The following is a 27,986-nucleotide window of genomic DNA, read 5'->3' on the forward strand; positions in this document are numbered from 1 at the left end:
AGAGCACATGCTGAACATTCCACAAATAAACAGATATACATGTATATTAATGCGCCCCTGGTCCATGTGCATGTCAGAGTGGCTGCTTTTTGAAAATGAAACAACCAACAAACAGAAATAACGGCTAAAGCAGCCACCTACTGGAATAAGGTCTCCATTGCCTTCAGGCTCTGCAACACAGAGACACACAAATACACACACACACACACACACACACACACACACACACACACACACACACACACACACACACACACACACACACACACACACACACACACACACACACACACACACACACACACACACACACACACACACACACACACACACATTTGTCATGGCCAGATATGCAGCTTGCACCTCAAAGCCAGGAAATCAAAAGCCATTTGTATTCATGGGCCCTGTTTGGAGGAAGAGGGTTGGTCGGTTTCCTGTGCCCACAACAGCACGCAGCCGCTGGGTCCTGGCGACGGCTTCACACCCCTGTCTGCATCAATAACGCCACGCCATTGTGACGGACACAAAGGCAGTCTTAGGATAAGCCAGGAGAAAAAGGTGCCACTCTTTATTCCTCCCTCGTCCCCTCACTTCCTCCTGGCTGCGTTGAAAGAGAAAGTCAACAGCAGCGTGGAGGCAAAGGAGGAGGAGCGAGGAGGACAGAACTCTGCACGAATGTCTCCAAAACCAACAGTGTTTGTTCACTCATTACAGTGTACACATTCAATTCCAAACACCTGCAGCTGGTACGAACAAAGGTGAAATAAAATGCTGTAAATAAGAGACTTAAGATCTTAAAAGAATTATGTTACACCATCTGGAATATTTTAAATATAAAAATTTATTGACAAAGATACATGTGGCCCCAAATATCCTGTACAACTGATTTACTTCCTTTCTTGACAAGTATAGCCGACCACATTACAGACATTACAAAGGCATTAGTACAGACATCAAACATCTACTTAGAGCAGGATAATATATATATATATATATATATATATATATATATATATATATATATATATATATATATATATATATCGATAGAGCTCCACGATCATTTCTCCAGAATGTTTACAACAGATACAAAACAGAAATGATTATCTGCCAAAAACACAGAGACAGTGCACTATTTAATTTGAGGTATCTCATATGAACAAATCTTCAATATGGTGATGGGATCACAAAGCAGGTGACTGAGTGTGTGTGTGTGTGTGTGTGTGTGTGTGTGTGTGTGTGTGTGTGTGTGTGTGTGTGTGTGTGTGTGTGTGTGTGTGTGTGTGTGTCTAATATTGTCTATGTTGCAATAAAGTAGTTAGAACCTGTTGTGGTGAGTCAGTGTTTCACTAATACTGGGTTTGACTCTGGACTCATGCAGTGAAGGTCTGGATTAGTGATACTGACAGTTAATAACACAAACTAGTCTGGTACGTCACAATATCCTGTACAGCGCACCTCGAAAAAGAAGTTAATTCTAGTATCATATGCACAAAAAATACTGTAAAGATCATCTTCTCTTGTTTTTTCTGTAGGGAGCAGGTTAAGGAGAGAAAGATTGTGGTAACAGAGCCGCTGCAGACTTTAAACTGGGAGCTGTCAACATGAAAAAAAAAAGTAGACAACCACACATTCCTCACCCTGTCAGTAAAAGATAGAGGAAGAAAGAGGGAGTGATAGGTGCCCTCTAAGCAGAGAGACCCCTCTCATAGTGCATTATTATGTCTGCACGGCGCATCCATGCAGCAATCTCAGGTTCAGTGCATTTTTTCCCTCTAAAAGCCATCAGGTACACTTCCTTAAGCACAAGCTCTCACATGCCTAATAGCTATTGATTAGACATCAGCTCACAGCCAGAGTAGGTGCTATTCATTCTCAGTCCTAGTTCTGCTGAATAAACTGATGAACAGGATGTTATTGCCTGTAGGACAACCCGTTTTCCCTCAGCCCGGTTCATCATAATGTCCGTTTTTTGTCCCAAGTGTAAGCAACACGGACTAAGAAAGAACGATGACAAGAGTGATGGCTCTGACATTTAGAGTACAATACAGCACGATACAGTACAACAGCTTATCAACATCAACAGGCTGCAAGCAAGCGATGGTTATCACCGAGTTAAATGGAGTATTTATCCTACAGTTCTAGTTCCAATCAGTTTCTACATACAGTCTTCAGTTCACACAGTGCATTTATTCATTCTCAGTCCATCACGGTTTCTATAGCTAATAGAATTCTACCCTGTCACAGCCTCCGGTCGCCGTTCTCCACGTACTCCGCCAGGCTGTTGAGTGCCGTCTCCTCGCTCTTGGACTGAAGGACATTGTCCCCCTTCCTGGAGGGCTTTTTAGTGGCCCGTGACAGCTTCCTCCTGAAGGTATCCCCAGCCAAGAAGTAAAGAATAGGATCCACACAGCTATTGAGGCTGGCCAAGCCCCGCGTCACCTGGTAGGTGGCGTAGACACGGTTGTTAAACTCGCACATGTCAGGGCTCTGGAAGTACAGCCTGGCCCTCATGTTGAGGTTCTTCATCACATGGAAAGGCAGGTAGGAGACGGCAAAGACTGCGAGCACTATGATCACCAAGTGGATGGATTTCTGCCGGAGGGGTGCGTTGTTCATATCATTGTAGATTAATGCTTTCACGATCATGCCGTAGCAACAGAATATGATAATAAAGGGAATACAGAACCCAAACACAGTCAAAGTCATGCTGTAGATGAAATAACCTGGTAGCTCATCCTCAGTGGTGGTGTCATAACAAGTAGTGGCATTACGCTTCAAGCCAGTCCTGGAATAATACAGAATGGGGGAGATGCCTATTACAACCACCACCCATACCAACGCACTGGTAATAACCGCATTTTTCTTCTTCAGTCGCCCCAGAGACTTGAGCGGGTGTACCACACCGGTGTACCTGTGAACACTGATGCAGGTCAGAAACAGAATACTCCCATAGAGGTTCACATGGAATATAAAGCGCTGCAGCCGGCACAGAACATCCCCGAATATCCAGTCTGTTTTGTTGAAGTAGTAGAAGATGAGGAAGGGCAGAGAGAGGACATAGCAGAAGTCAGCTAGAGCCAGGTTGAACATGTAGACGGAGATGCTGCTCCAGGGTCTCATGTGGCACACGAACATCCAAATGGCCAAGCTGTTGCCCACCAGTCCCGTCATGAAAACCATGATGTAAACAGTGGGCAGGTAGTAGAACTGGAAACCCGTTTTGGTGAGGGAACATCCTCTTGTGTGGTTGTGGAGATCTGTTACATTCAGCAGAGAGGTCAAGTTCAAGTCTGTGGTCATGGTGTTAGGGGCAGAGGCAGGTCCTTTTACTGCAGGAGAGATGGAAATATTAGGTGCGTATATTTGGTATCTATGGCACAAAATAATGGATTAAACATGCTCTCTTTTGCACGCTAGAGATGATTGGTTTTAGTTTAAATGATCTGATAGCCAGTCGCGGACAGACCTGACATTCAAGGTCCAAATCATTTTTGCAGAATGCCTACGTGCAGTCCAAAGAACACCTGTGTGTACACACAAAGAGAGGAGAAGTAATAAACGTATTACTCACCGTTGAGATAAACTTGTGTCCCACATTCCTATAGCCTTCACAGTTGCAATGATTTCAGTCAGCACGCGGACGGGGCGTTACAGGCTGTAAGGTGTCCTCATTCTCTCTCCGGAACAGTGTTGGAAATTGCTGAAAAAGTTGCGATATCCTTCGGTTTTGCGCGGACACCTCAAGGGGGGACAAAGTCTGTCGTCGGTCCGTCATGCGAAGCGACGATTTCCCCACAACAGCGGCGGTGGGACGCAACAGAGAGACAGCTGCAGGCTCTGGCACGAAGAGCAGGAATTGCAAACAGGCTCCGTAAAGCGAGAGGAGGCGCGCTGCGCTATGGAGAGGGGAGGTGCGCACACACACTAAACCACTGAGCAGCTTCCCGTCTCCAAACGCGCACTTTCTGTTCCTCCCTCCTCCTGCATGGACCGGATCTGACCTGCCTGCACGGGCAGTTTATTGATATTAAAACATGGATAATCACCTTTTGTCCAATCCGTCTAAGACACTTTGTCTTCTTGTTGGGAATATTTATAGTAAAGATGATTAAACGCATGGAAAATGTTAAGATTTACGCAGATCTCTACAGGGAAATAGTCATGTTCAGCCTTTGACGCACATATATGCCATGTTGTTTAAGTGTGATAACACATCACATCAAGAATAATGAATTCAAAATGTTATTTTCTGGGTGTCATTGCGAGTAGCAGCAAAAAAAAAAAAAAAAATCGTCCATTTAAATGGAAAGTGGGGACAGCTATAATGGACTAGACTACTATGTCATAGTTATGGGTTTGACATTGCAGCTCACATTTTGCATGTAATATTTCCCCACATTACTGTCAATCAGGAGGAGCTAGGAGCCAATACAATCGCTGAGGGTCAGACAGGGCAGAGGCATAAAAACAAATCCCCTGCTTTGTACATCAAGATGGTCATTTTGTGCCTCCCAAAGAGCTAGGACGGACAGCTGGATGTGTGTGGCACAGCCAAGGACAAGGAAACAGACTCTGGCAGAGGCAGCAGCAGCAGAGAGGATGGTGGGGAATTGTGAAAGGATCAGGTCGCTGTGGAGTGACGGAGCCAAAGGTTAAGTTAATTATACAGTGATGCCAAACATCTTTTAATAAAAAGTGTAGTGAGCCAAGACTTGCAATAATCTAATGGATGTTATTAAGGCAGAGAATAAATGTCCACCATTAACTCGGAAGATGTACATTATGATCCATCGTTTTATATTAGGTGATGTGTAATTTTTCTTTTTCAGGTAGCCATAAAATTCCTTTATTTTTCATTATAATTTGAAGAAAAAAGTAAACAGCAGAAAATAACAGAATGCAACCTAAAAGTATGTAAGATTTAGATTTGTTGTTTAAATGTATCTGAAACCTGGAGATCTCATCATTATTTTTAATGAAAAATGTTAAAATAACCTATTAAATGTGCATCAAAATCACAATTTTTAACCATCAAGATAATAAGCACTATAAAAAAAAAACATGGATTTTCATTACTTACTTAACCAAAAATTTGAGTTTACATTTGATAAAATATGCTCAGTCAAGCAATAGCACCTCATTTAGCAACAATTATTTTAAACCAATGTATTCTAAAGGGACTAGCTGCTCTTTCATATCTGCTTTGGGGATTGTGGCTCAGATCAGAGAAAGGTGGGGCGAGCATCAGGCAGTCGCAGCATTTTGATAAGACTCAAGTCCAGACTTTGACTCAGTCATTTCAGAGTGCTACTCCTTCTTTCCCCCCCAGTCATTCCTTGATTGTTTTGCTGAAATTTCACGACCCATTTTAACCCTGTTTTAACTCCACAACTAATGGCATAATGTCCCATTCAAGAGTTTCTATAGGCCTCAGAATTCATGACTCACTTGATCATATGGAGCCGCCCAGGTCCTGAGGGACAAAAACAGACCCAGAACTTCACATTTTCATTGTTATGCTTCACTGTTACTTTGATGGAACGCAATGTTGACCAAAAAGTTAAATTTTGGACTCATCTAGCCAAAGAATGCACCTCCAGAAAAGTTAGAGTTTGCTTGGTTCTTCTTCAAGAACCTTCTTCCCAGTATCCCACTGATGAATGTCATGTCTATTTGTAAATAGACTGTTCTGCACTGTTTTTTAAAGATTTCTTGCACTGAAAAGGAGAAGCTTTCCAATTTCGTTACACACTGTATAATGACAATAAAGCATATTCTATTCTATTCCAGCAAAGCATGCACATATATCCCAGATGCAGAAAGCGAGGTCTGCAAATCTCTAGATGTTACATATGGGTTGGTTCTTACCTGACTTATTATGTTTCTCTGAGATAATTTATAAGTAGGTCCACTTTAAGGCCAAGCTGCTTTCATGTTGAATTCTCTGTATTAAGATTATTTACCTCACAGTTGACAGACGGAACTCAAATCTTTTGTGTGATGATTTTGTTGCTTTCCCCAGACTGATGTGCTCTCATGGCTCTTTTCCTGACATCCTCTGAGATCTCCTTTCTTTTTGGCTTAGTGCACCTATGAGTATCTAATCAGTGCTGCTCAAACTCTCTCCTAGAGAGCTCTTATTAGATTGGTCTGTTTGATAGATTAATTAAGCACCTAATTATGTTCCATCCAATTCTGTTACCAACTCAATTTCAGCAATGCAGCTTAGAATTAATTTACTTTTGAACCTACAACTATTCCTTTTTGAAAACCTACATGATTCACCTTTAACAAGAGCAAGGAATTACCATATACCTAACAGTGCATATATGGTTTTATATATATATATATATATATATATATATATATATATATATATATATATATATATATATATATATATATATATATATATATATATATATATATATATACATATATACATATATATATATGTGTGTGTGTGCATGTATATATGAATGTTGTGATATTTCAGCAAGTGCAAAATACACAAAAAAACCAAGGGGTTACACTTTATGTCTCTATTGTTCTATCCCATCCCTCAGTTTCTGAATAATGTCATCTAATTAAATGATAGAGAAGAGAAGTGGGACAGTGCTCTAGACTTTAAATTCCTGAATAACATTCATTAGCATAGACAGTCTTTTAGCAGCAGTTTCAGGGAAATAAACTGTTATAACTACTGCAATATTTCCAGGTTTCTCATTAGCAACTCCACAGATATATGTTTAATAAGCTCAATAAGCTCAGTCACAAGAATATATGTTAACTTGAGGCCATGCTTTCACAGCTAATCCAAGGTTTCTTGCAGTACTCTCAAAATTTCCAGAAAAGAAAGAAAAAATATTTTTTGATATGAAATAAAATAAGCTAATCTAGTGAAAGTTGATGCAATTTACAAAATTCCGTGGAGAACCAAATGAAGTCACAGTAGGCATCATGCCATTAGTTTTTAGTCACTATGCAGAGGCTACTTCACCACCTAGTGACTTTGCAGTCACATATCCACAGTCAGTTAGCTGCATAATTGTATCTTTCTCATAAATTTGACATTTCATTTGCATGATTAAATACGAAATATGCAATATGACTACCATGGAAAACTATTTAATTGAAAGCATGGCCGGAGGTTGCAAATTAGAGTCTTTACATTTGCACTGGAGCATTAGAGAAAGAAAATATGTAACAGGAAATGGATGAACATTTGGGCACATTTAGCCACAATTATGCTCCTTTCACACTCATTTCCACAACAGTTGTGGGCATTTAAACTCTTGTAAACTCTTATTTAAAGTAGCTCTGTTTTGGAAACTTGTAGCATGGCACCTCTCTGTGGGCAGATAATCAGTTCAAGATATCTAACAGTGTACATCTGCCAAGACACAGAGCAGCAGAACATGAAAGCGTGCAGCTGTTGGCACCGAAGGAGACATTTCAGTCAAAGCAGATTTCTACAGATACCTCGATTGAGCAAACTCATTTCTAAAACAAACGTGATGGCCAATTTTGACATGGCACATTTGAAGCGTTATCTGCTTATTCTGTCCTCTATTAGACCCAAGCCAAATTGGTGCATTGTAAGACAGAAATTAAATAAAGAGGTGTAATATTTAAAGTTTCAAGGCTGTGTAAGCAAAGCTGAGAAATGCTCTCTGCACTTGCCATTACGGTCCCTGCCAAGGACCCTATCCTATTTGGCTCTGACCTCCATTTTCCTCCCGGGAGGCTGACAGGGACAGAGACATATTGGGCATGGCTGGATGCTCACCGTAAGATTCATTTAAATGTATTAACCACCAGCACTGGGAGAAGTCAGTGCACTTCAACCTGCCAGGGGACCCGCTGTGTGGTGCTCAGGTTTTAACCACATTTTCAAACGGGTTCAAAGCATTTTGTTGTGATTTTTATACACTACATGTTTTTAAATTGTTACCTGGAACAATGGAGTTCATGGAAAACTTTTTTAAAAATATGAATAGATTTGTGTTTAGGTGATTATTTTTTGAATTTCAATAGCATCAACATAAATCCTCTCAATTTTCCTCATACCTTCATGCGCTGCTTTTGTTTATTTCTTAATGTTCCTTTAGTTTTGATTGAATGTTTGATTCAACAGGTGATGTCTATATATCGCTAGCAGCTTCTTAACAAAAGCAAATGTTGGTCCTAGATCATAACATGGAAAAAAAGCATCTTCACACTCAAGATGAGGCTGGAACAACCCATAAAATAAGAAATCAAATCAACACTTAAGGTAATAACACCTACAATAACTGACAAAATCGGTACATAAATGAGACAATGCACCTCAAAATCAACACGATTAAGCCCCAGGAAGACCTGGAAATGCTTTAGAAAATACTGGACCATCTATAAAGTAAGTCACTAATTGTTGACCAAAATACTGATCTTCCTCAGCTGATTGAGTTTGCATCATTTACATGGAATTAAAGACTTTCCTGGGCACCTTGAGGATCGCTAATCCATGTTAGCAACAAGTTTCAAAGTTCTCAGCCTCGGAAAGGCTAATAATCAACTCACTTCAAGGTCTCTTTATAAATTGTTTTGGAGATTTTGATCATTCACTTTTCTTCAGTCTATGGAGTTTGCAGTTGTCACATAAAAATATTAAATTCAAGGTATAAGTGGTTTGAAGAAGAAAGAGAAGAATGCATTCAAACGCGAAACATCATCGCCTTCCTCCTTCAAATGAGAAGTTCAGTTCATGAGCAGTAAAACATATCCTTGGCCATTTCAATCCACTCAGGGCTTTTTCAGCTGCAGCCTTTATTGCTCTGCTAGGATCAGTACTTGTGGTGGGCTAATGTTACGGAGGCTAATGTTGGCAAACACTAAACATATATTACTGTCTATTGGGGGCATCTTCTTACACTTCCCTGTATATGTACTATTGTTATTTTTGCATTCACCACCATCCTGCAATTGTAGAAGTTTTTCACACTTTCTCCAAGGAAGAACAAAAAAAAAAAAAAACAATGGCTAAACTTTTTGTCTTTAATTAAATGATAAAACTGGCAACAGAGCAGCTTGCTGAATTTTATTTATGGATAAACGTGGCCTGACTTCCATTTTCTCTGCTCAAACTGTCACAGATTTTGGTGAGTCAGGTGTTCCCAGTCAGAACCAATCCATGTCTGAGGGAGCAGTGTTGCCCTGCACATGCTTCCAGGTGTGAAGTTAGATTAGGACAAAGTTGAAATTACCTTCTGAAACCTCCTTGGAGAGTGTAGATTATGGATCATTGCCTTCCAAGTCCATAACAGCCTCACTGTTGCTCCATTTAGTTTGGCTGGAAAAGTGTGAAAAAGCAAAAATAGTGCATCAGGAAGCATGACATTACTGCAGACACTTTAAAACAGGCCATCAATTAAGAGATGCAGCTGAAACGGAGAGCAGAGTCTAAATTTCAACAAGTCCATTGAGTGCCATTGTTTCGTAGCTTCACCAATGGATTCAGTTCGGTTTCTAAAAGTCTTTAAACTGATTGACCATAATAACTCTTCTTATATCCCAGATGTAATCACAATGACAAGTGGAAAGCACAGAAGGGAAATTCTATTTGTCTCAGGTTCTGACCTGTATTTCTTTACATGCCGCTTCGCTGCTTCCTCTGACAACCCAATCACCATCAGAATTGAGGTGGCTAACAGTGTTTCCTGCTCGTGTCATTTTCATTAACTGGTGGTGGAACTGGGTTCTCAGCAACAACACCAGTTGATGGAAATCAGCCTCTAAGCCGCATTAGCATACTTAGAACAGCATGCATCTATCTGAATAGGGAAATCTAATTTGACAAATTAGCAGATTTGTGAGAAAATTATTTTCCACTTTGCTGTTAAGTCCTTTGTATCTCTTAAGCTCCAGCGCATGCATCCAATTAACTCTTTTGTTCTCCTTGTATGTGTCTGTGCTCAAATTCATCTTTTTGTCTCCTTTGCCTGTCTTTGTTTCCATCCTATACATACATATTTTTTTCCTTTATGTTAAATTCATTGTTTTCTTATTTGTCTTCATCTAATTCCAGGCTCACCGCATAAGAAGACCAACACAAACATGATTCTGATGAGCATCTCAGCTGGTATTGATCTCTCTTATCAGCCTTCCAACAGACTGGACCGGAAAATAATGAATTCTCCTTCTGCCTCTCTTTTTCTGTCTCTGTGCATCTGTGCATCACTCCACCATTATGCCTCCTTTTGCAGTCCCTCTTTTATTTCTCTCTTGTGCTCCCTTTCTTATTTTGATGAACATCACATTCCTCAGCTCTTCCTTGCATGAACTGCAGTAGACGAGAGGTTTCATAAAGAGCTTCACCGACATGCAAACCCTCAGTAGCCTGTATGTTCTCATGCTCGTCCTGTGTTTCCAGCCTAAACACCCGTTCCGAGACATTTCGGCACATTTCCAGTAATAGCACGTCTGATCGCCTGGTTGACTCTTTCCCATGGGACTTGTGCTGTAATGATGCCTGCACGGCTCTCTTGAAAACAAACTTGGTACCAAAGACACATTGTGATCACACTGCGTCAGCTGGCAAAAATGTTGTGTTGGAACTAGTGAGCAGAAGTGCAGCTGGGTTTGTGGTGCTGACATTTTTTTTTTTAAAATCTTGCACATCTGGGGTCATTTAAGAGATCACATATTTAAACCTGAGTTAGTTTTACATTATGACATGTGAGAGATGGTTGGAAATACATTGTGTAAACTTGCAGAGTGAATAAGCAGATTATACACGCCAAATTACGATTACATAATAGGATTACTAACTGCACTGATGTATTTAATCCACATGAACATAAACTCATTCTATTGTTTATTCAGTTTGTTTAGTCTATTATAGCTACCATTGTGTGTGAGAGAGATCTGATATCCTTATAAGTCACAAGTTTTTACAGAACTACTTTGTAGTCATGGAAAAGAAAAGATTATTCAAAGTTCCTGCACATTAACATTGAACCAGAGTACTTACAGTATGATGTGTGAAAATCGTTGCTGTTAGTAATGGAGAATTATTACCCATCTAAGCTTTAAAGAGAATTTTGGCATGTCTTTCACCACAAGAAACCTACTACAGTTTTCAGCCACAGCGGGTTTCTGTAAAAATGCTCCACACAGACAAAGTGACCAGCTAGCTAGTGAACACAGTAGAGCATTTAGCTGCAAAAGGACCACATATTTCCTGACTCGGATGACATTGGGCCTTCGCCAAGTGGCCAGAAACACGACTCCAAATGAATGCTAATGTTGCCTCTTTAAATGTTCAGTGTGAAAATACGTAACCAATGGCTAGCAAGCTTTTCATACCAACTTTAAAGGTGATAATATGTTAATGCTGTGTTCAAGGCGTATAATCTTGAACAGAATATTATGTTTCTTGTAAACATTCATTACAGTAACCTTGCAAGTTTTCAGTGACACATCCCAGAGTCTGTACTGCTCGCCTGATATGATCGCCTCACGTTCACACTGGACGGACCTTAAAAGAAAGGTCAGTTAAGTCAGGTGTACGCTTTAGTTTTCAGTAAACAGTTTCAGTGTGTTCCCACACACTCACACTCAAAGGTCAGCTGCTCCCTGGGGCTCCTCTGACTGCAACTGTGATCAACAGGCTAAACCTTATGACCAGCCTCACATGCAGCCTCCTCTCCACCTTCTCGTCTCCTTTAATCTCCCTTCGTTCTCCATTTTGCTGTCACTCTATCTGTATTTCCCAACATCCACTATCTGTCTTTCTTAACCAAATGGCAAGGTATCATTTACTGTCCATGTTGACAAACTGACTGTTTTTTTTATATATATAATCTGATCGATTCAGCTGAATGTCACAGAGGCTTTCTATCAAGTTGAGAGAAGGTCAGTGTGTCTGTTCTGCGTAAATACCACAGTAGTTCCCAGCCAGATTGCCACTCTGCCAGGCCTTTTACAGTGAAAAACTCAAAGTGGGCTTAATATTTATGCATTTTTGTAATTCAACCGTGATGGGAATACAATTTGAAGAATTTGAACTGAATGACGAGGCAAAAGTTTTGAGAAAAGTTGCCAGTGAGGTTGTGCTGACCAATCACAGCCTGATTTTCTTGTCTGATTTTTCCTGCCTAAATACTTAGCAGTAACTGTAAACCCTTATTTAAAGATTGTGTTAAAAAATACTGTTGCTAATCCCAGTTTGATGATTTGGCATTATATTTCTCATACCCAGTGGAGTTTCTTCACAGGCTCCAACGATGTCAAGCACACCTCATTAGAAGAAGAGAGAAGAATTTCTTTGTAAATTATGATGCAATGAATCAGCTATTGTGGGAAACACTATCTTGGCGCTGCTTATTGATTTTCCTGGACCTATTCTTCTTCCTTTGCCTCATTCATATAAAGATATAAAGATCCAAATACAAATGTTTAATAATATACATACTGTATGTGCACACATTTCTTTAACAGTTTCCTGTGAAGAAGAAAACTGCTTAAGAAATGTGCCATGTGCTTCCTGAGAAAAAAATCCATAAATAACTCATTTGCAGGGAACAGATTCTGTAAAAGCAAAAAATTATGTTCTCCTTTGTGCCACTGTGAAGCAATTACTGTCACATGCCAAAAATTTAGGGACTTTTTGACTGAAATGGGCTGAACTGTTGGTTGAATAAATAGGAGACAAGTTTGGAGAAAGAAATCTGTCATGTGTTAGAGTGTGTATGTATCTGAAAGAAAGCCTGATGCCCCAAAAGCATCAAGATAGACTATTTATATAGTCAATATCCTGATAAGTTGCTTCATCAACCATCCCAATGACACATGAAAGAGATAAAGAATAGTGGGTTTGCGTAGTATCAGGCTGAATTAATTGAAAAAATAATACATTTAATAGACGACGGGGGGCCAGGATCCCCCTTTAAGTCTAATTTTCTCCATTTTCAAAAAGCACAGAGCCATTTGTAACAGTAGGTGGTGAGCGTTGCTTCCAGGAGATAAGTCCTCTGGCAATTAAAGAAGTGAATGCTCTAATGGAGCGGGGCTGCTGGAGTGAATTTAATTAGGGCAAAAATGGGTTTGGGAAGATATTTTGACACATCTTTGTGGAGGCTTTAAGGTGCAGAGTATTGTAACATTTGGCCTGTGCAATAGGGCATAAAGGGTCAACATCAGGATACCTTATCACGGATGTGGCGTTTGTTAAATGGACTCTTAAAAGCAGTCGACAGTATCAAACTGTGAGTGGTTTTAAGAGCAAAATTGCTGTGTGTGATGTGTGAGGTCAAGTTCTGCCCCCCATTGATTGGTACTCTCTGTTCTTTCTGGATTGTTTTTCCACATCTAAATTTTATGTCCCTCATTTTTGAGTATTAGGGCAATGGGGCAATGTTATCTGATGGTTGCTGAAAGAAATGTTAGCTACCTGTAAAAGGCCGGCGGGGGTGGGGGTGGGGGTGGGGGTGGGGGGCCACCACGGGTTTGACAGGACAAGTTAATTCATTGAAACTTGGATGTTCATGCTCCAGTGGATGCAACAGGCTGACCATAAACATCACAAAAGACCAAGTTTGTGTGCACTTCTGCATTACATAATGGTCTTGTTGCACCATATCACCATTCTGCTTTAGGAGAAAAGAATGCTCTGGCTTGTTTGTATTTCTTTCAACCAATTACAATCATTTTGGGCGTGGCAAGTGAAGTATGGGGCGATAGTCTTCCTGCTAAATAGTGATGGCGGTGTTGTTCTGGTGGAACATTTGCACACAAGGAGGTGAACTTTGTCATTAAAAGGATAATTCACTGAAGACAACTAGCAGGGCGGCACTATCTAAATCCTCAGCAATCCACAGCAGGCTGCTGTTGCTTCCTGTAGTGAAGGGGATCATAAAAACAGGAACATGTAGATAGTAGAAGTGAAAGAAGAACCAGTAGTAGACATCCAGTGAGTCAAACTAGTTTGCCTTTAGTTGGCCGCACACAGAGACTTCAAAATGTTAATAGGAGCTGAAGTTTAGTTTGTTGCTTCCAGCAGTTTGTAGGAGTCTTTCCAATGAGTTTACTAAATACCTGCAGTGTCAAACAGCAGCAGGAACCATAAGAACATCTCCAAAGTGGGAGAGCTGTGCACATTTACGCAAGTGAAACACCAGTGGTAACTTCATTTATTACTTTAGGATTATACATTATCCTCAACATGAAGATCAGATGTGTCAGGATCTAATGTTGACAGTGTTGCTTAGTTTTTTACTCAGACTTCAGTGAGGTGAGCTGTCACACATAGTCACACTTTGTCAGCTACAGTTAAATCACTGAATCCTGAATTCAATCACAGCTGGATATTATTTAACAGTGAAAGCCTCTAAGGAAGATTTTTCACAGCAGGATGTTTGCAACAGTGACATTGTTGTGTGTCTGGACACATTATATAACATGACCTCTCTAATTTATGAAGCAACTACTAAAATATGGAAACAGGTGGCCATGTAACAATGAAAACATACTTTATTGTAGCTTAAGGTTGCTATAATTAGATAAATTCGAATTTCAAATGGACAGAACTTGGACAGTGTGGAAATCCCTTTAAAAACACCACAGCATCTCTTCTTCTGGGCTAATTTGTGGGGCTGTCAAACAAATAACCGAAGTACCATCTGTACTTGTATGAGTATATGCACATCAGATAATTACTACCACAATACATCAGTTTGCAATTCCTAGTTTTAAACTAGCCCCAATAGTACAATACCATAAAAGAATTCCTGAAATTCAGTTACAGCTTTTGACTTTGTCTGCATGTGACAAGGTAGGTGAGAACTTTTATTTTTCCTCACCACTTGTCCCTTGATACTTTCTTTCTATATTGCTTTCTTCACGTGTATTTTGCTTTAATTTAACCATGCTAGTGTAATATTGCAGCACATACTCTCCCAGATTTGTTTGTGGTAATATTATGTCACAGTTTACATCCATCACATGGGGGATTAAAGCAAAACAAACAGCCATTAATTTGCCTCAGTTATCCTTTGTTAAGTTACAGGTCAAATGTGGTTTAATTGTTTGTTCCTTTGCTCGTACTTACTTTTCTTTGTTCCTTTGCTCTGACTCACCATGCAGGACTGATGTTTGGGAGGAGGCCGCACAGCACTTCCTGAATTTAAGGTATTGGTGATGTCAGCATGACATCACTGGGCCAGACCAAGTGGAGAGTTTTCTTTCTTTCTTGATGAATGTTTCTTTTGTATTAAAAGGCATCATTCAGTCGAAACTTCAAATGTTTAGTTAATATATAGACATTTAGAAATGCCAACAAGTTTGTAGTTTGCACAGTGATGTAGTTTGCAGTTTTCTTTGCATCAAGGTTATGGAGCAGGTCACCCTGCTGGTTGATGGTAGGGCTGAATTGAAGAAGGTGTGGATTGAGCACCATATTTAAGGAGTACATATATTGCTTCCTCAAGAGAGTTGAGGCTGTGCTGCCAAAACATAGGCCTTTATTTTCAAGTAGCTATGGGTTAATTTTTAGATTATTTTTGCTTGTAAAGTATTTTCTTGTATTGTTTTTGTCACTTTAAGTCTCACATGAATGGTGAAGTACTGTAAAATAAAATCTTCACGTCTTTTGCACTTCGATGGTCCTACCTTCATACCACCTTCCTTGACCTTTTGGCTGGTCTATTTTACAATCCTTCTTTTTCTTTTTTGACCACCCCCATAAAGAGCACCTTAAAAAAAACAGAAGCTATCTTAAACCATTAAACTCCCTTAGCGCCAGCCAAAACAATTACTTACTGAGATTACTACTTCAAGATTATAAAACATACCAAAACACTGGCAGCCATAACGTAAAAGCAGAGCAGTTTTTGCAGCCGTAACACCTTTGGGCACTTTGTAAAATGTTGTACATCTTAACTGTCCAGGACTTTCTTGTGTGAAATATATAATCAAAAAACAGCTTGGGGTCAGATGAGGGAATGCCTGACTAGACACATATTCATATTATATTATATACACATGACTCTGATTTGACTAGTCCTTGACCTTTAAAATATGTTTGGTGTCACCAATCAAATGAGAAAATAATGTAACCAGTGAGTCCTTGAAAGGAAAATTTTAACTTATTGCACAATATCAAAACACTGTCTTTAAACTGTAAAACTGAAAACTGTAACAAGAACTCATCATTACCATTTGTCCAGTCCAGTTACTATGAGGAACGATAGCTTCAGATGACAAAACAAGCACATTTTAAAAATTCAACACTGCACTGAAGCTGATTTATATGAGGGGTCAAATGATGAAACATCATCAACAACAAAGTGAGGCGTTTCAGGTGTCAAATGTGAAGAACATGCAGGAATGGATGGAGAGGAGTGCAGTGCATTGTAGTGAGGTTGTCTAATGGAGAATGTTCTCTGTTAGTCAATAATTTGTTGTCCCAACTGGAAACAAGGATGATAAGCAAAGTGGGAGTGAAAGGGGCTAATGGTGCACATTAGTGTAAAGCTCATTGTGAGACCATATAGTCGAGTTAATGCTGACTCACAAAGGATGTACATAACCGGGGGAGCCCCATCAATCTGCATTCTGCCTGTGTTTGTACAAAACTAATACAATTATGATCAAATGGATGACTTCCATTTTGAGCCAGCGTAACATATAACATGGCTCTAGTAAAGTAAAGCAGGGAGAGTGCCTTCATATTTCTCTGTGTATATTTCAGCTTTGGCGAAATATCCTATTTTGTGTGAAAGAAGATTAGGAATAAATGAATGGAACCACCTGAATACATAAAACCTCCCAGCATTAGCAGCATTGTCCTGTCTGTGAACCACAATCAGAATGGCTCTGATTCACTAAATCCTTAATGGAATAAAGCCAGATGAAGGAAGACGGCTCTGACAAATGAAAGGAAAGGAGAGGAGAAAATGACTTTGTCAAACTTTTCTCATTAAGGGACCATGCTGGTGTAAAATTACTGAACATGAGGGGTGGAAAATAAATGAGGTTGTGGATTTTATGACTGATCTAACCAGGTGAAAAATGTATTTACATGTATTTACTGTATTTGACATAGAGCAGCAGTAAATCTTTTTTTGAGCAGGATTCTGCTGTCTGATCTGTAAGTGAGCATGTTTAAACACGTTAAGGAGTGTTAGTGCAACCTGAGCAACAGTTTTATCCAAAAAAGAGAGAGAGGGAGAGGATTACATAAAGAAAAAGAGGGTAAAAGTAGAAAAGGCATGATGCAACAAGTTTATATGTTTACTTATTCGCAGCCTGAGTCTCTTTCTCTTGCACACACACTTGCGTTTCGCCATGCATCGCATTAATATCTTTTACTGGTCCTTAAAATTTGTCCAAAAACAGAATAACCACATTCCAAAACAGTTTTTTTTTTTATTAACATGATTGTTTTTATTCACTACAGGAAAAAAGAAACAGTTAATGGTTGTTGTCAAACACATAAAAACTGATGATGGTTTGATTGCAAAATGACATGGCAGCTTTCCAAAAAACAAGTCCTGTGTCAATGCCTGGCAAACAGAGGAAAAACATTATTTTATATGGAGGTTTGTAGAGGAGAAGCAGTTAAGGGTCATTTCTTGACAGACAGCTGGTTATCAGTTTTCTCCACCATGACAGGAGAGGCAGCGAGATAAATGAAGCGCAGGAGAGAGGACGACTTTAAAAGGCAGATGAAGGAACGGCATGTAGAGAAAAGAGAGATGTGACAATGGGAAGCTTTAGAGACACAGAGAGGGACCAAAAGGGTGAATAAATAAAAGAGAAGAAGAGACGCAGGGAGGAAGCTCATAATATAGAGCACAAAACAGAGCGAAAAGTGACAGCTATGACAGCAGAGAGGAAGAAACAGTGTGTTGCATCTGGAGAGAGGCGAGCGCCAAGAAGTGAAACAATCCCTTCTTTCTCATTATTGGAGGCAAAGAAAAGGACAGGAAGGCAGCAGTGCACCATGGGAGTTCTGAGGCATATAATTGGAGATGAAGGGAAGCAGGCTGAAAGCCAGGTTCAAATTGAGCAGCACTGAGGAAAATCATTTAAGGCTGGAGGATGAACTTTTTACTGCATCAAAGCCTTTTAACCGGAAGTTTCAAGTTCTGTTTGAGAGGCAAGAAAAACACATTGAAAATCCGATTCACACAAATGAGTAAAAGCCCAGCCTAAATGTTTTACACTTAAATCAGAAATCACAATAAGACTGGTGCTTTTATTTCCACTGACAGTCAACCACTTCATCAAATATTGAAGGCAACTATTGGATGGATTGTTTTGAAATTTTATCCAGACGTTCATGTTCCCTTCAGGATGAATTTTGCCAGACCCTTAAGTTCTACTCTAGTGTCATCATCAGGTCTAAATATGCATATATCACACTAAGCTAACATGTCCAAAAACATGGTATCTACATCATATTACCAGTGTCACTGGGAACATGTTATGTAGCATGCTAATATTAGCATTCAGCTCAAATCCATGTTGTGCCACACAGTTTTTGTCTTGATGTAAAGAATATAATTGTTTCAATTTTAGCTGACGTGTAACAAACATTGTTTCCCTTTAAAACTGACACAAATAAACAATCTGAACTCCAGTAACTTTGTCTGCTTTCTTTTTTCTTTTTTTTTAAGCATTTTTCTCAATGTAGGCACATTTTTCACTGTCCTGCACCTCTATGGATACGACACAACCATACAAGTAGAGGGAACTAAATGAATGTCTTCTCTACAGTATGACAAAGTTATAATTCCATGTCATAAAAATGCAAAAATTTGATTTCTTAAATATTTATTCTTTTAAAAAATGAAAAAAAAAATGGAATCAACTTGTGTCCACATGTGTTACCAATACTTAGAAAAAAGGTGAGTCTATACTGTAGATATTTTTCTGCTTACATTTTTGTTTAATTTCCATACATGTGTACTATTTGCTTTGTGAAAATACAGCCTTCAGTTCAGTGAAAAATCACCACATTTTTGTCACATGCTTCTTGGTTGCACTGACAGGCTCAGAAGTTTATGATTTTTGCAGAATCTGGTTGATGTTGTTCGTTTTTTTTTTTTCAATAAATGTTTAAATTAGTCATGTTGAACAAAGAGATCTTGATGGAATGTCACAATTGAAGGGTTTGGATGCAGAGTGGTCTAACCCACTTTCTGCAGTTTTTGAGAAATATGGGTTCAAAGTTTTGTTTTCAAGATTGGTCTAACATTCAAAGCACCATTGTAACGCTGTATTTGTCACTAAACTCTAGACCAAAAAAAAAAGTTACAGAAATTATATAAAACTCAGTTTGGATTTTTTGTAGGTTAGACCATTCTGCTTCTAACCCCCTCAATTTTAAGCTTAGACATGGTTCATTGTTCTGATAGAACTGCAGGTCACACATTATTAATTCCAAGATGGAAAGTTGAATATGGCTCATTAGTTAGCATTGTTGCCTCACAGCTAAAAGATTTAGAAGATCTATTTCAGGATAATATGCCTTTCAAACCTTAAACAGTTTGGGGTTCAGAGGTTTAAATTAACAAATTTGCAGTTAAAGTCATGTCTTTTGCTTTATGAATAAAAACAACAAAAAAATTATTTCTTAGAACAAATTAAATACTCAAGCAATAATTTCCCAGATTTAACCTTGGCTGTGTGCACCATTACTACTTTCAGCCAACTGCTGAACCTTCTCCACTTTATTTTACAAGCTTCATGTCTTCGTTTCCTCCCCCTTCTCACATTCTCCGGTCTTCTGACACTCAGACACGTTAAACCAAAGAGCAGCTATGCTACATTTGTAACTTCATGTTAGATAGCTGGATGGTCTGCTGAGCACCATTTTTCCAGGCCTAATAAGGTGACAGAAGGGATTACAAGAAGGATGCCAGCGTAACTTTAAACATGTTTGCTTCATTTTAACCACTGCCACTTGTCAAATTTTACTATTTAATATTAGGTCATCAAATATACAGATTGATCTGGAAAACGGTGATTGATTCCACAATTTGATCTGAAGCTGCCTCGATCCAGCAGTGGCTCAGATATAAATAGAGTGTCCTGAGCTGCTGTTTGTTCTGGTGTGATAAAGTGTCTGTCTGAGTCACGGTGCGATTGAGAATTATTCACACACGGTTTCATGAGAAACTGCCTGCCTCAGGTTTGGCTGCCTACATGAATATACTCAAGCCGAAGGTCACATGAAGGAACATGGCGGTGGGCTGGGTACAGGAACAGGAAATAGCAGAGAGATTAAGCCGACTGACCCCAGACAAAACAGTCATTCACTCTTTTTCTTCAATCTAGCACGTTTTAAAACATGTTGTATAATATCTATAATGTGTTTTTTTTTTTTTAACTTGATCAGATCTCATTTCAGGCAAAAAGGTTGTGTGTTTTGTGAGGCAATGAAAAAAATAGACAAATCTAAGCAGCAGAACCTGTGGCTGTGAATCATCCTCTGATTGCTATCTTTTGTATACAGGACAAGAAATGTTTCTTCTTTCCTGATTGGTGCCAGAAAGTTCAAATGTAAGAGCCTTAATTTTGCACAAAGTGTGCCTGCAAGAGATGAAAAAATGTTTTCAAGGAATAATTTGACATTTTTAGAATACCACTCTTTTTTCTTTGCCAAGAGTTAGATGAGAAGGTCAATATTTGCTTTATGTCTGTCCATTGAATGGATTGTTAACAGAATTTATCTAACAAGCTGTTCCTGTTATGACAAGCCAAAATGTCTGTAGTGATAAAAGTCTGTAACAGTGAAGCTAACAGGAGCAGCAGCCCTAAGTTTCCTCACTGTCATGTTTATTGTGGAAACAAGGATGTCTGTGGTGGCAGCCGCCCGCTGCTCTGTACAAACTGGATGTCAGATGGTGAGATATCAGCGGTACTCTGCCTGCACCTCTCTGACATCTGATAAGAGTTGTCAGTCAGTGTGTGTAACTTTTAAAACTGTCAGACATATATTTACACCCTCTGCCCATCAAACAACAAAAAAATCTGTATTTTTATAGAATTTTATCTTATCATTTTACTTTTTTAAGTCTATTTGAAATAAACCTAAGTATTACCAAGTTACACTAAAATGCGTTAAAATAGATACCTGTAATTGTGTCACTGTAAATAACCATGAATTGTCAGTGAGTCAATTTATGTTAAATTTTTTTTACATAAGAAAAACAATCCCACAATTATCTCACAGATATTTCCTTAATGATTTTTTTTAAAAATTCAAGTGTAATACTGTTAATATATATCTCTGTATATACAAAAATGTATTATATTTATTATAGAAAATAATGGTTATGCATTGTATCTATCTATACAACTATAGCAGTAAGATTTATTTATGGTATTTTCTTTTGTTTGCTTTTATGATGAAAAACATTTTGTTGTTATTTTTATACATTTAATTATCCTTCATTAAACATTAAAAAGTCAAACAACAAAAACTGACATGGAAATTATTGTGTTTTTTTTCACAGATGGTTATTTGTTATTATTTTACAGTGTATTTTTTTTTGTGCCCCATTGGACAGATTTGTTCTTGTGTTTTGTTTTGTTTTTTGGTTGTTTGTTTGTTACAGTTTGGTCAGCTGCCATTATACCCCCTTTCTAGTCCCTTTTTATATTGTCACTCAGCCGTTAGTGGTAAATTTCAGAAGTGTGTACAACACACTGTCTGAAAATATGCACCATTATCTCTGTCTTTAATTGATACTGCATTTCCTCTATTTCCATTTCTGCAATGGCCCGCTTGCTGTGTGGCCATTCAGACTGACTATAAAGTAACACTTTTTCCACTGTGGTCAGACAGTATATCTTAAGAATTTATTCTAAGAGACCATAACATAAACCATAAACCAAAATATTAGATCTACTAGCCCCTCAAGCTCCCTGACATTACCCATTAACTCTGTATTTTTTTTTTAATTATAGACCTTGTCAGGGTTGCTGCTCCTCTGTTTCCAGCCTCTAGAATCATGTAGAACCAGTCAGTCTTCTCATCAATCTCTTCAGAAGAAAGCAATGTGTACATGCTGAACCATTCCTTGTAATAAAACCTTGCATCAGTGAAGAATAAAGAATCTGTTTTGGATGACTGTTATTTCAGCAAAGTGGTAGCTGCAAAATGCCCACTGTATTAATCAATTTCAAGCTAATGTAATTGAATACATATTGAAAAGCATTGGAGATGAGATTTTGGATAAACAGTTCAGATAAAGCATCTGAGACAAGATATAAAGAGAAGGAAAAGCTGCGTGCAGGTTCTTTACATCAAACTGCCTGTCTTAGCAATGGGCCACGTTCACTCTTCTTAAATCATGTTGAATTAATTACACCAGCAGTGATTTAGGTGCCAACTCCCACTGTGTCGATAGCTGGTTGATAGCCTCAGTGAACGGACGGCTTTATGAGCTAAACATGCACAGCAGAGATGGACTAGATAAGGGAGAGCGAGGGAGAAAAAGAGTGAAGGAGCTGCTGAGGGAACCCATTAATGAGAGGGATGGATTAAAGGTATTTGACATTCACACACGATGAGCACACTGATTTACATCCACACTACCTTCGAGTACAAATTTATACTACAGCTCCAAATAGTGTCTTTGGACTGAACAGGAGGGTGACGCCACGAGAGAGTTGACTTGAATTCATTCTGGCTTCTCACTCATGACTCTTCATTTCATCCTCCTCACTGAGCCGTCCACAGAGTCCTGTCACACAGATGAAGTTTATCCAACTCCACAGCTGCTACAACAGATTTTTTTCTCTCCTTCTTCCTGTGGGTTCTGGTATCTCAGTGGGATCTTTCTTCAGGCTTTGTCTCTCTCAGTGAAGCTCCGATTCTCTGTCAGGTTCTACACCCGACTGCAGCTTCGTTTGTCCTCAAATAGCACTCAGATGTCTGGCTAATTAACTCACAATAAAGGATATCATACAATATGCTAATAAGACTTACAGCGTGACCTGCTGTGACCTCCTCTCTCTTTCTTTTATTCCCGTCTTTGTGCGCCACACGTAATGCCGAGGGACATCCTGTCACTGAGTGAATAGTGGCTGTTCATCTCTGGGTACAGCTGTGCCCTTCGTACCCTCTTTCTGTGACCCATATTCTGTCAGCGAAATTCTCTGCCACTTGTTATGTACCCCCTGACGTGTTCCTCTTCCATTATCTAAGAGCTGAAATATTCAGTAAATTCTGTCACTGAAGTTTGGCTGAGGATCGAGGTCAGACTGTACACCTAGAAGTGACTGAATGTACTTTGAAGGTTGCAGTTCAACTGCTGCATCATTACCATTTAAATTATGGAACAGGACAGGCATGACAAGTCCTCTGTAACTTTCTGGAGACTTTTTTTTTTTTAAATTTACGAACAAGCATTTTCTGCAGCTAATGGGGGGTAAAATGAAAAGAAATATTATTTTGTTTCATTTTACTTTAAATTTCTGCTTGCAAACATGAGGAAAGTGTTGTTGCCAAATGCTTGTCAAGAAATTAGTTCCATAAACTGTTTCCAGAACAAGAGAGCACAACTTCATGTGTTAGGATTGATGGAGATGAAAGTTTTGGATCCCAGTGGAGACTGAATGATGAAGAACAGACTGGTTTCCCCCGGGTGGTCATCAAATCCTTGACGATAGATGGATTTTATGACGCGTCAAAAATAGACCATCGAGACAGTGATAAGTCGGAAACAGAGGCTGTGAGTAAAACTAATGCTTTAGTTTATAGTGATAATGTAGCCACTTTAAATACTGCTACACAGACCAGAAGGTTTTCACTGATACCGTGTGCTAATTTTAATTGCAAAATGCCTACAAAAAAAATTGAGTGAGCCATAATTTACATAAATATAATCCACAGTATTATAGATGCATCCAAGAAACATTTAATAAATTACTACCTCATTGTGACATTGCATTCACATCATAAGTAAATGTTTCATTGTAATATATTTGAAACAAAACTATGTAATTTTGCAGGAATTGAATAATAAATTATTATCTTGTCAATCGGTATAAGTTGTTACAAACATTTTCTGTCTTGTTATGTCCATCCATCCATTATCTGTACACTGCTTAATCCTCATTAGGGTCACTGGAGTCTGTCCCAGCTGACTCCAGGCCCAGGTCAGGATACGAACCGGGGATCTTCTAACTGCAAGGCAACAGCACTAACCACCGAGCCACTGTGCAACCTGTCTTGTTATGTACAGAGATTTTTTTTTACATCTAGAAAAAAATTGCACACAAGAGTCCGAAGTGTCAAAAAATCAACTTTGTTGTTTGTGCAACAATTCTGACCAATTGAAACACAATTAATACTCAATACTTGCATGAATTTCTAGTATTATGAACACTGTCAATAAGTAACTAAAAAATATTTTCTAACTACTTTTCTCTTGGGTTTTCTATTTATGTTTCACTTACAGATCCTTCAAAATAGCTACTGTTTGCATTGATGACAGTTTTAATAAATATCTTATATACTGTCATGAGGATGTCACCTGAAATCATTTTAAACAGTGAGCCTTGTCAAACGTTAACTTGTAGATTCCTTGCCTTCTTAATTCATTGGAGAACATCAGCTGAGTTGTGACATCGTAGTGTTGATATACAGCAAACAGCGCTATTCTGATACTGCACTAATCTGACATATGTCCAAGTCAAGTCATTGTTATTTATACAGCACATTTAAAACTAGCTCTTATGGCAACAAAGACTCATCTTAGCAAAAGGGAAATCAAAGTCCCTTATTATTTTGAACACAAAGGTCTATTGGTCCAGAGAGTTTCTTAAAGTGCAGCTTCAAAAAGCCATCAAACAGATCAGAATCAAAGAAAAGGGAGTGTTGCAGCAGATGACCTGTCCTCTACAATCACCCAACCTAAGCCCAGCTGAGATGGTTTGGGAGGAGCTGGATTGTAGAGTGAAGGAAAAGCAGCCAACAGCTGCTCAGCATATGTGAGAGAACTCCTTCAAGACTGTTTAAAAAGCTCATGAAGCAGGTTGAAAGAATGAAGAGTGTGCAAAGCTGCTTCCAAAGCAAAAGGAGGCCTCTTATCATGACATTAAAATGAGTGTTTTGAGTGTGATGTGAAAAGACACTTTTGGTAAGAATTCGTGGCACATTCAGTCCAAACAAATATATTTATTTTTGACAAAAGTGTCAGTCTGAATTTGTCAAATAGTTTCAATCCAAGTGGGCTGCCAGCGGCTGTACTGACACTTGTTTTATCCCTGGCACGGTTCCTACTGTGTGTCCTCAAGCAAGAAAACAGGTTTTTCACTGGAAGCACTGACAATTTTCTCAGTAAGTCGCAACAGCACATGTTTTGATTGCACCCATTTCTCCGGTAATGCATTAATCACTGCACTTGCATGATGATGTAAAGCTGCCTCACCATTGAAAAGTAGTCGGTACTTGCTCAGTGATTTGGGCGATGAATCAGTCCCTGCAGGTTTTGTGTGTTTTACTGCTGTTGTGCCACATTTTGCATTTAAACTTTGTTGTCCTGGTAACCAGTATAGAGTCTCCTGCAATGGATCAGCCACACACAGCATTGCTTTCCTGCAGCCATGGAGACTGCATTTGCCACCGTGGTTAGAAGAAGCACTTTTTCTTCTTTGGTGGCTCAGTTGCTCTTTTCTTGCTTGCACTTTCATCAGCAGTGGCATCTGAGTTGGAATGTTTTCTTGGCACTGATTCTCACCAAAGTCCTCCTCTCAGTGCTGAGTTTTCATCTATAAATCCTTCCAGTTTTGGAACATGGTAACAGCAATATGGATTATTGGAGGATTTGGCTGACTTAGACATGGACACGTGGCACCAGTTTTGCACATTTCTCACACTTACTATTTCAAACTAATATGCATATTTATTTGATAATAGACAGAGATAACCCACAAAACACAAAATGCAATTTTGTGCCTAATAACTGACTGGACCCTCCTTGGCAGCTTGTAATCAGTCTTTTACATTGCCATGGAGGAATTTTGGGCCCCTTCACTGCAGAGAAGTTTAATTCGGCCACATTAGATGGTTTTCAAGCATGAACTGCCCTTCAAAGGTCTTGCCACAGCATCTCACAGCAGGAATTTGGTCATTTGGTGGATTGGTAGCTCAGAGGGAAGTTAGTTTTCTACACAGGGCAAGGTGGGGTGGACAGTATTTTTCCTTCAATAAATGAAATCAGCATCTAAAAACAACATTTTATGTTTTCTTGGGTTGCCTTTGAAATTAGGTTGCAGAGCTGAAACACTTAAAGGTAATAAGTATGCAAAAATAAAGGATATCTATCGGCAAGTCAATGCTTTTCACAGCACTGTATATGCAATCTGGAGACCCGGAAAGACTCGATTACTCAACGTTTAGCTTTTTTTTTTGACTGCAACAAGTCTTAAAGCAACCAAAACTAAACATGATTAATGTGGTCCATTCAGGAAATTGCTCTGAAATCAGCAGCAAAGCCAGTGTGAGGAGTTTGAGGACACCAGTGTTCACAGCTTCCTTCCTCTAATAAGCTTGCACATGCAGTAGGTGCATGGTATCAAGTAAAAAAAGACAAGCTTTCGTCAGGCCTAAATGACACAGGTACTGGGCCTGGTGTCTCTGGATGGGCTCCAGTTACACGACTCCATCAAAACACAACCAAATCACAAACCTGTTATTGGCAGCACAGCATTTGGCCGTGTGTTAAACCCTGCAAATGACTTGAAGGCGCCGGATCGATACCTCTCCCCTTCTAGGAGGAGATGTGATTAGCCCAACCTGCTGCAGAGCTTCTACTCTCTCTCTCTCTCTCTCTTTTGTTTTTTCCATCAGCGCAGGAAAACACTCACAGACACTTACTGTAAGCAGGCACACTTACTGTAATGACACACACCTGGATGCAGATGCACACACTCCCACGCACACCCTCGACAAAATTGGATGTTTGAGCCGTGCTCCAAGAAGCACTCAGTGAAAGTTGAGTGGTGACTCAGCAGTCAGATAACAGCGAGAGACAGCAGCATGTCTTAAGTCAAAGCAGAGAGAGTAGAGGGGGAGTGGTGCATAAATATAATGACGTGATTATTTTGAAGTGAAGGTGTCAGAGGGAGGAAAATGAAAATCTGAGCTGTCTGTCTTTTTGATCATCAACCTTAGAATTACCCTCTTATTTTGGCATATAAAGTCTGCACGCCCGTTTTGTCTGATCTCAAAGGAGACACATCATTATTATTGTTTGCATCTTAGTGTTCCACCCAGTGATTTAAAGATTTGTTTTCCTCTTTGTTTTGTTTGTTTTTCCCCCTTCTTTTTCTCTCACACTCTCTTCTTCGACCTCCCTCACTCCTGTTTCCCATTATTGCCTCCATAATGAGGTCAGAGCATTAGTCCATCATTGGGTCAGTTTTTTTTAAGTGAAGTGCTTATCTGACCTTTTAATAGAACAGCCACATCATTTGTTTTTTTTTGTCTGTATCTCTAATTCAAAAATAGAAATGTTTAATTCCTTATTGTAGGTCGTCAGTGTTTTCCTCCCCCTGAGAGGTAATTCATAAAATGATATTTATTGTGTATTAATGGACACTTACGGCTCAGTGCTCACAGTGCAACTTGTCACTTTGCCTTTTTTTCTCCCTCATGTGACAGCTTGGCTTGAGGTTCAGTCTCTTTACACTCTAACACACACACACACACACACACACACACACACACACACACACACACACACACACACACACACACACACACACACACACACACACACACACACACACACACACACACACACACACACACACACACACACACACACATCATTCAGCCTTCTTTTTCAGCCTGTTTTAAGGGGAATCTAATTGAAAAACTAGGCATGTTGAGGGGCAGTGGTAAGTGAGATTCATGATGTGTTGCAGACACGAGGTCGTACATCATACTTTGTGAGGCGGGCGACAGAAGCTGCCATTATTGG

General features: G+C 39.2%; 1 protein-coding gene and 1 long non-coding RNA gene across 2 annotated transcripts in view; both read right to left on the bottom strand.

The window, feature by feature from the left end:
- The window catches only part of LOC111575858 (uncharacterized), a 29,617-nt gene extending 14,486 nt beyond the window's left edge, over positions 1 to 15,131 (bottom strand). The window contains exons 1-2 of the long non-coding RNA XR_002746775.3: positions 15,092 to 15,131; positions 9,249 to 9,334 (exon numbers count right to left, since the gene is read on the bottom strand). This is a non-coding gene — a long non-coding RNA (uncharacterized LOC111575858). The remainder of the gene's footprint in view (positions 1 to 9,248; positions 9,335 to 15,091) is intronic.
- Positions 1,201 to 3,938, bottom strand: p2ry1 (purinergic receptor P2Y1). The gene is made up of 2 exons (XM_023281236.3): positions 3,575 to 3,938; positions 1,201 to 3,332 (listed from the first exon to the last, which is right to left on the bottom strand). Exon 2 carries the CDS (start codon positions 3,301 to 3,303, stop codon positions 2,242 to 2,244), a length of 1,062 nt encoding a protein of 353 aa, XP_023137004.1. The 5' UTR covers positions 3,304 to 3,332; positions 3,575 to 3,938; the 3' UTR covers positions 1,201 to 2,241.
- Positions 15,132 to 27,986: the final 12,855 nt, after the last annotated feature.

Source organism: Amphiprion ocellaris, chromosome 7 (assembly GCF_022539595.1).
Source record: "Amphiprion ocellaris isolate individual 3 ecotype Okinawa chromosome 7, ASM2253959v1, whole genome shotgun sequence".
Classification (NCBI taxonomy): domain Eukaryota; kingdom Metazoa; phylum Chordata; class Actinopteri; family Pomacentridae; genus Amphiprion; species Amphiprion ocellaris.

Excerpts from the sequence above, each read along its gene's own strand:
- p2ry1 (XM_023281236.3), bottom strand. The coding sequence starts at position 3,303 with ATGACCACAGACTTGAACTTGACCTCTCTGCTGAATGTAACAGATCTC.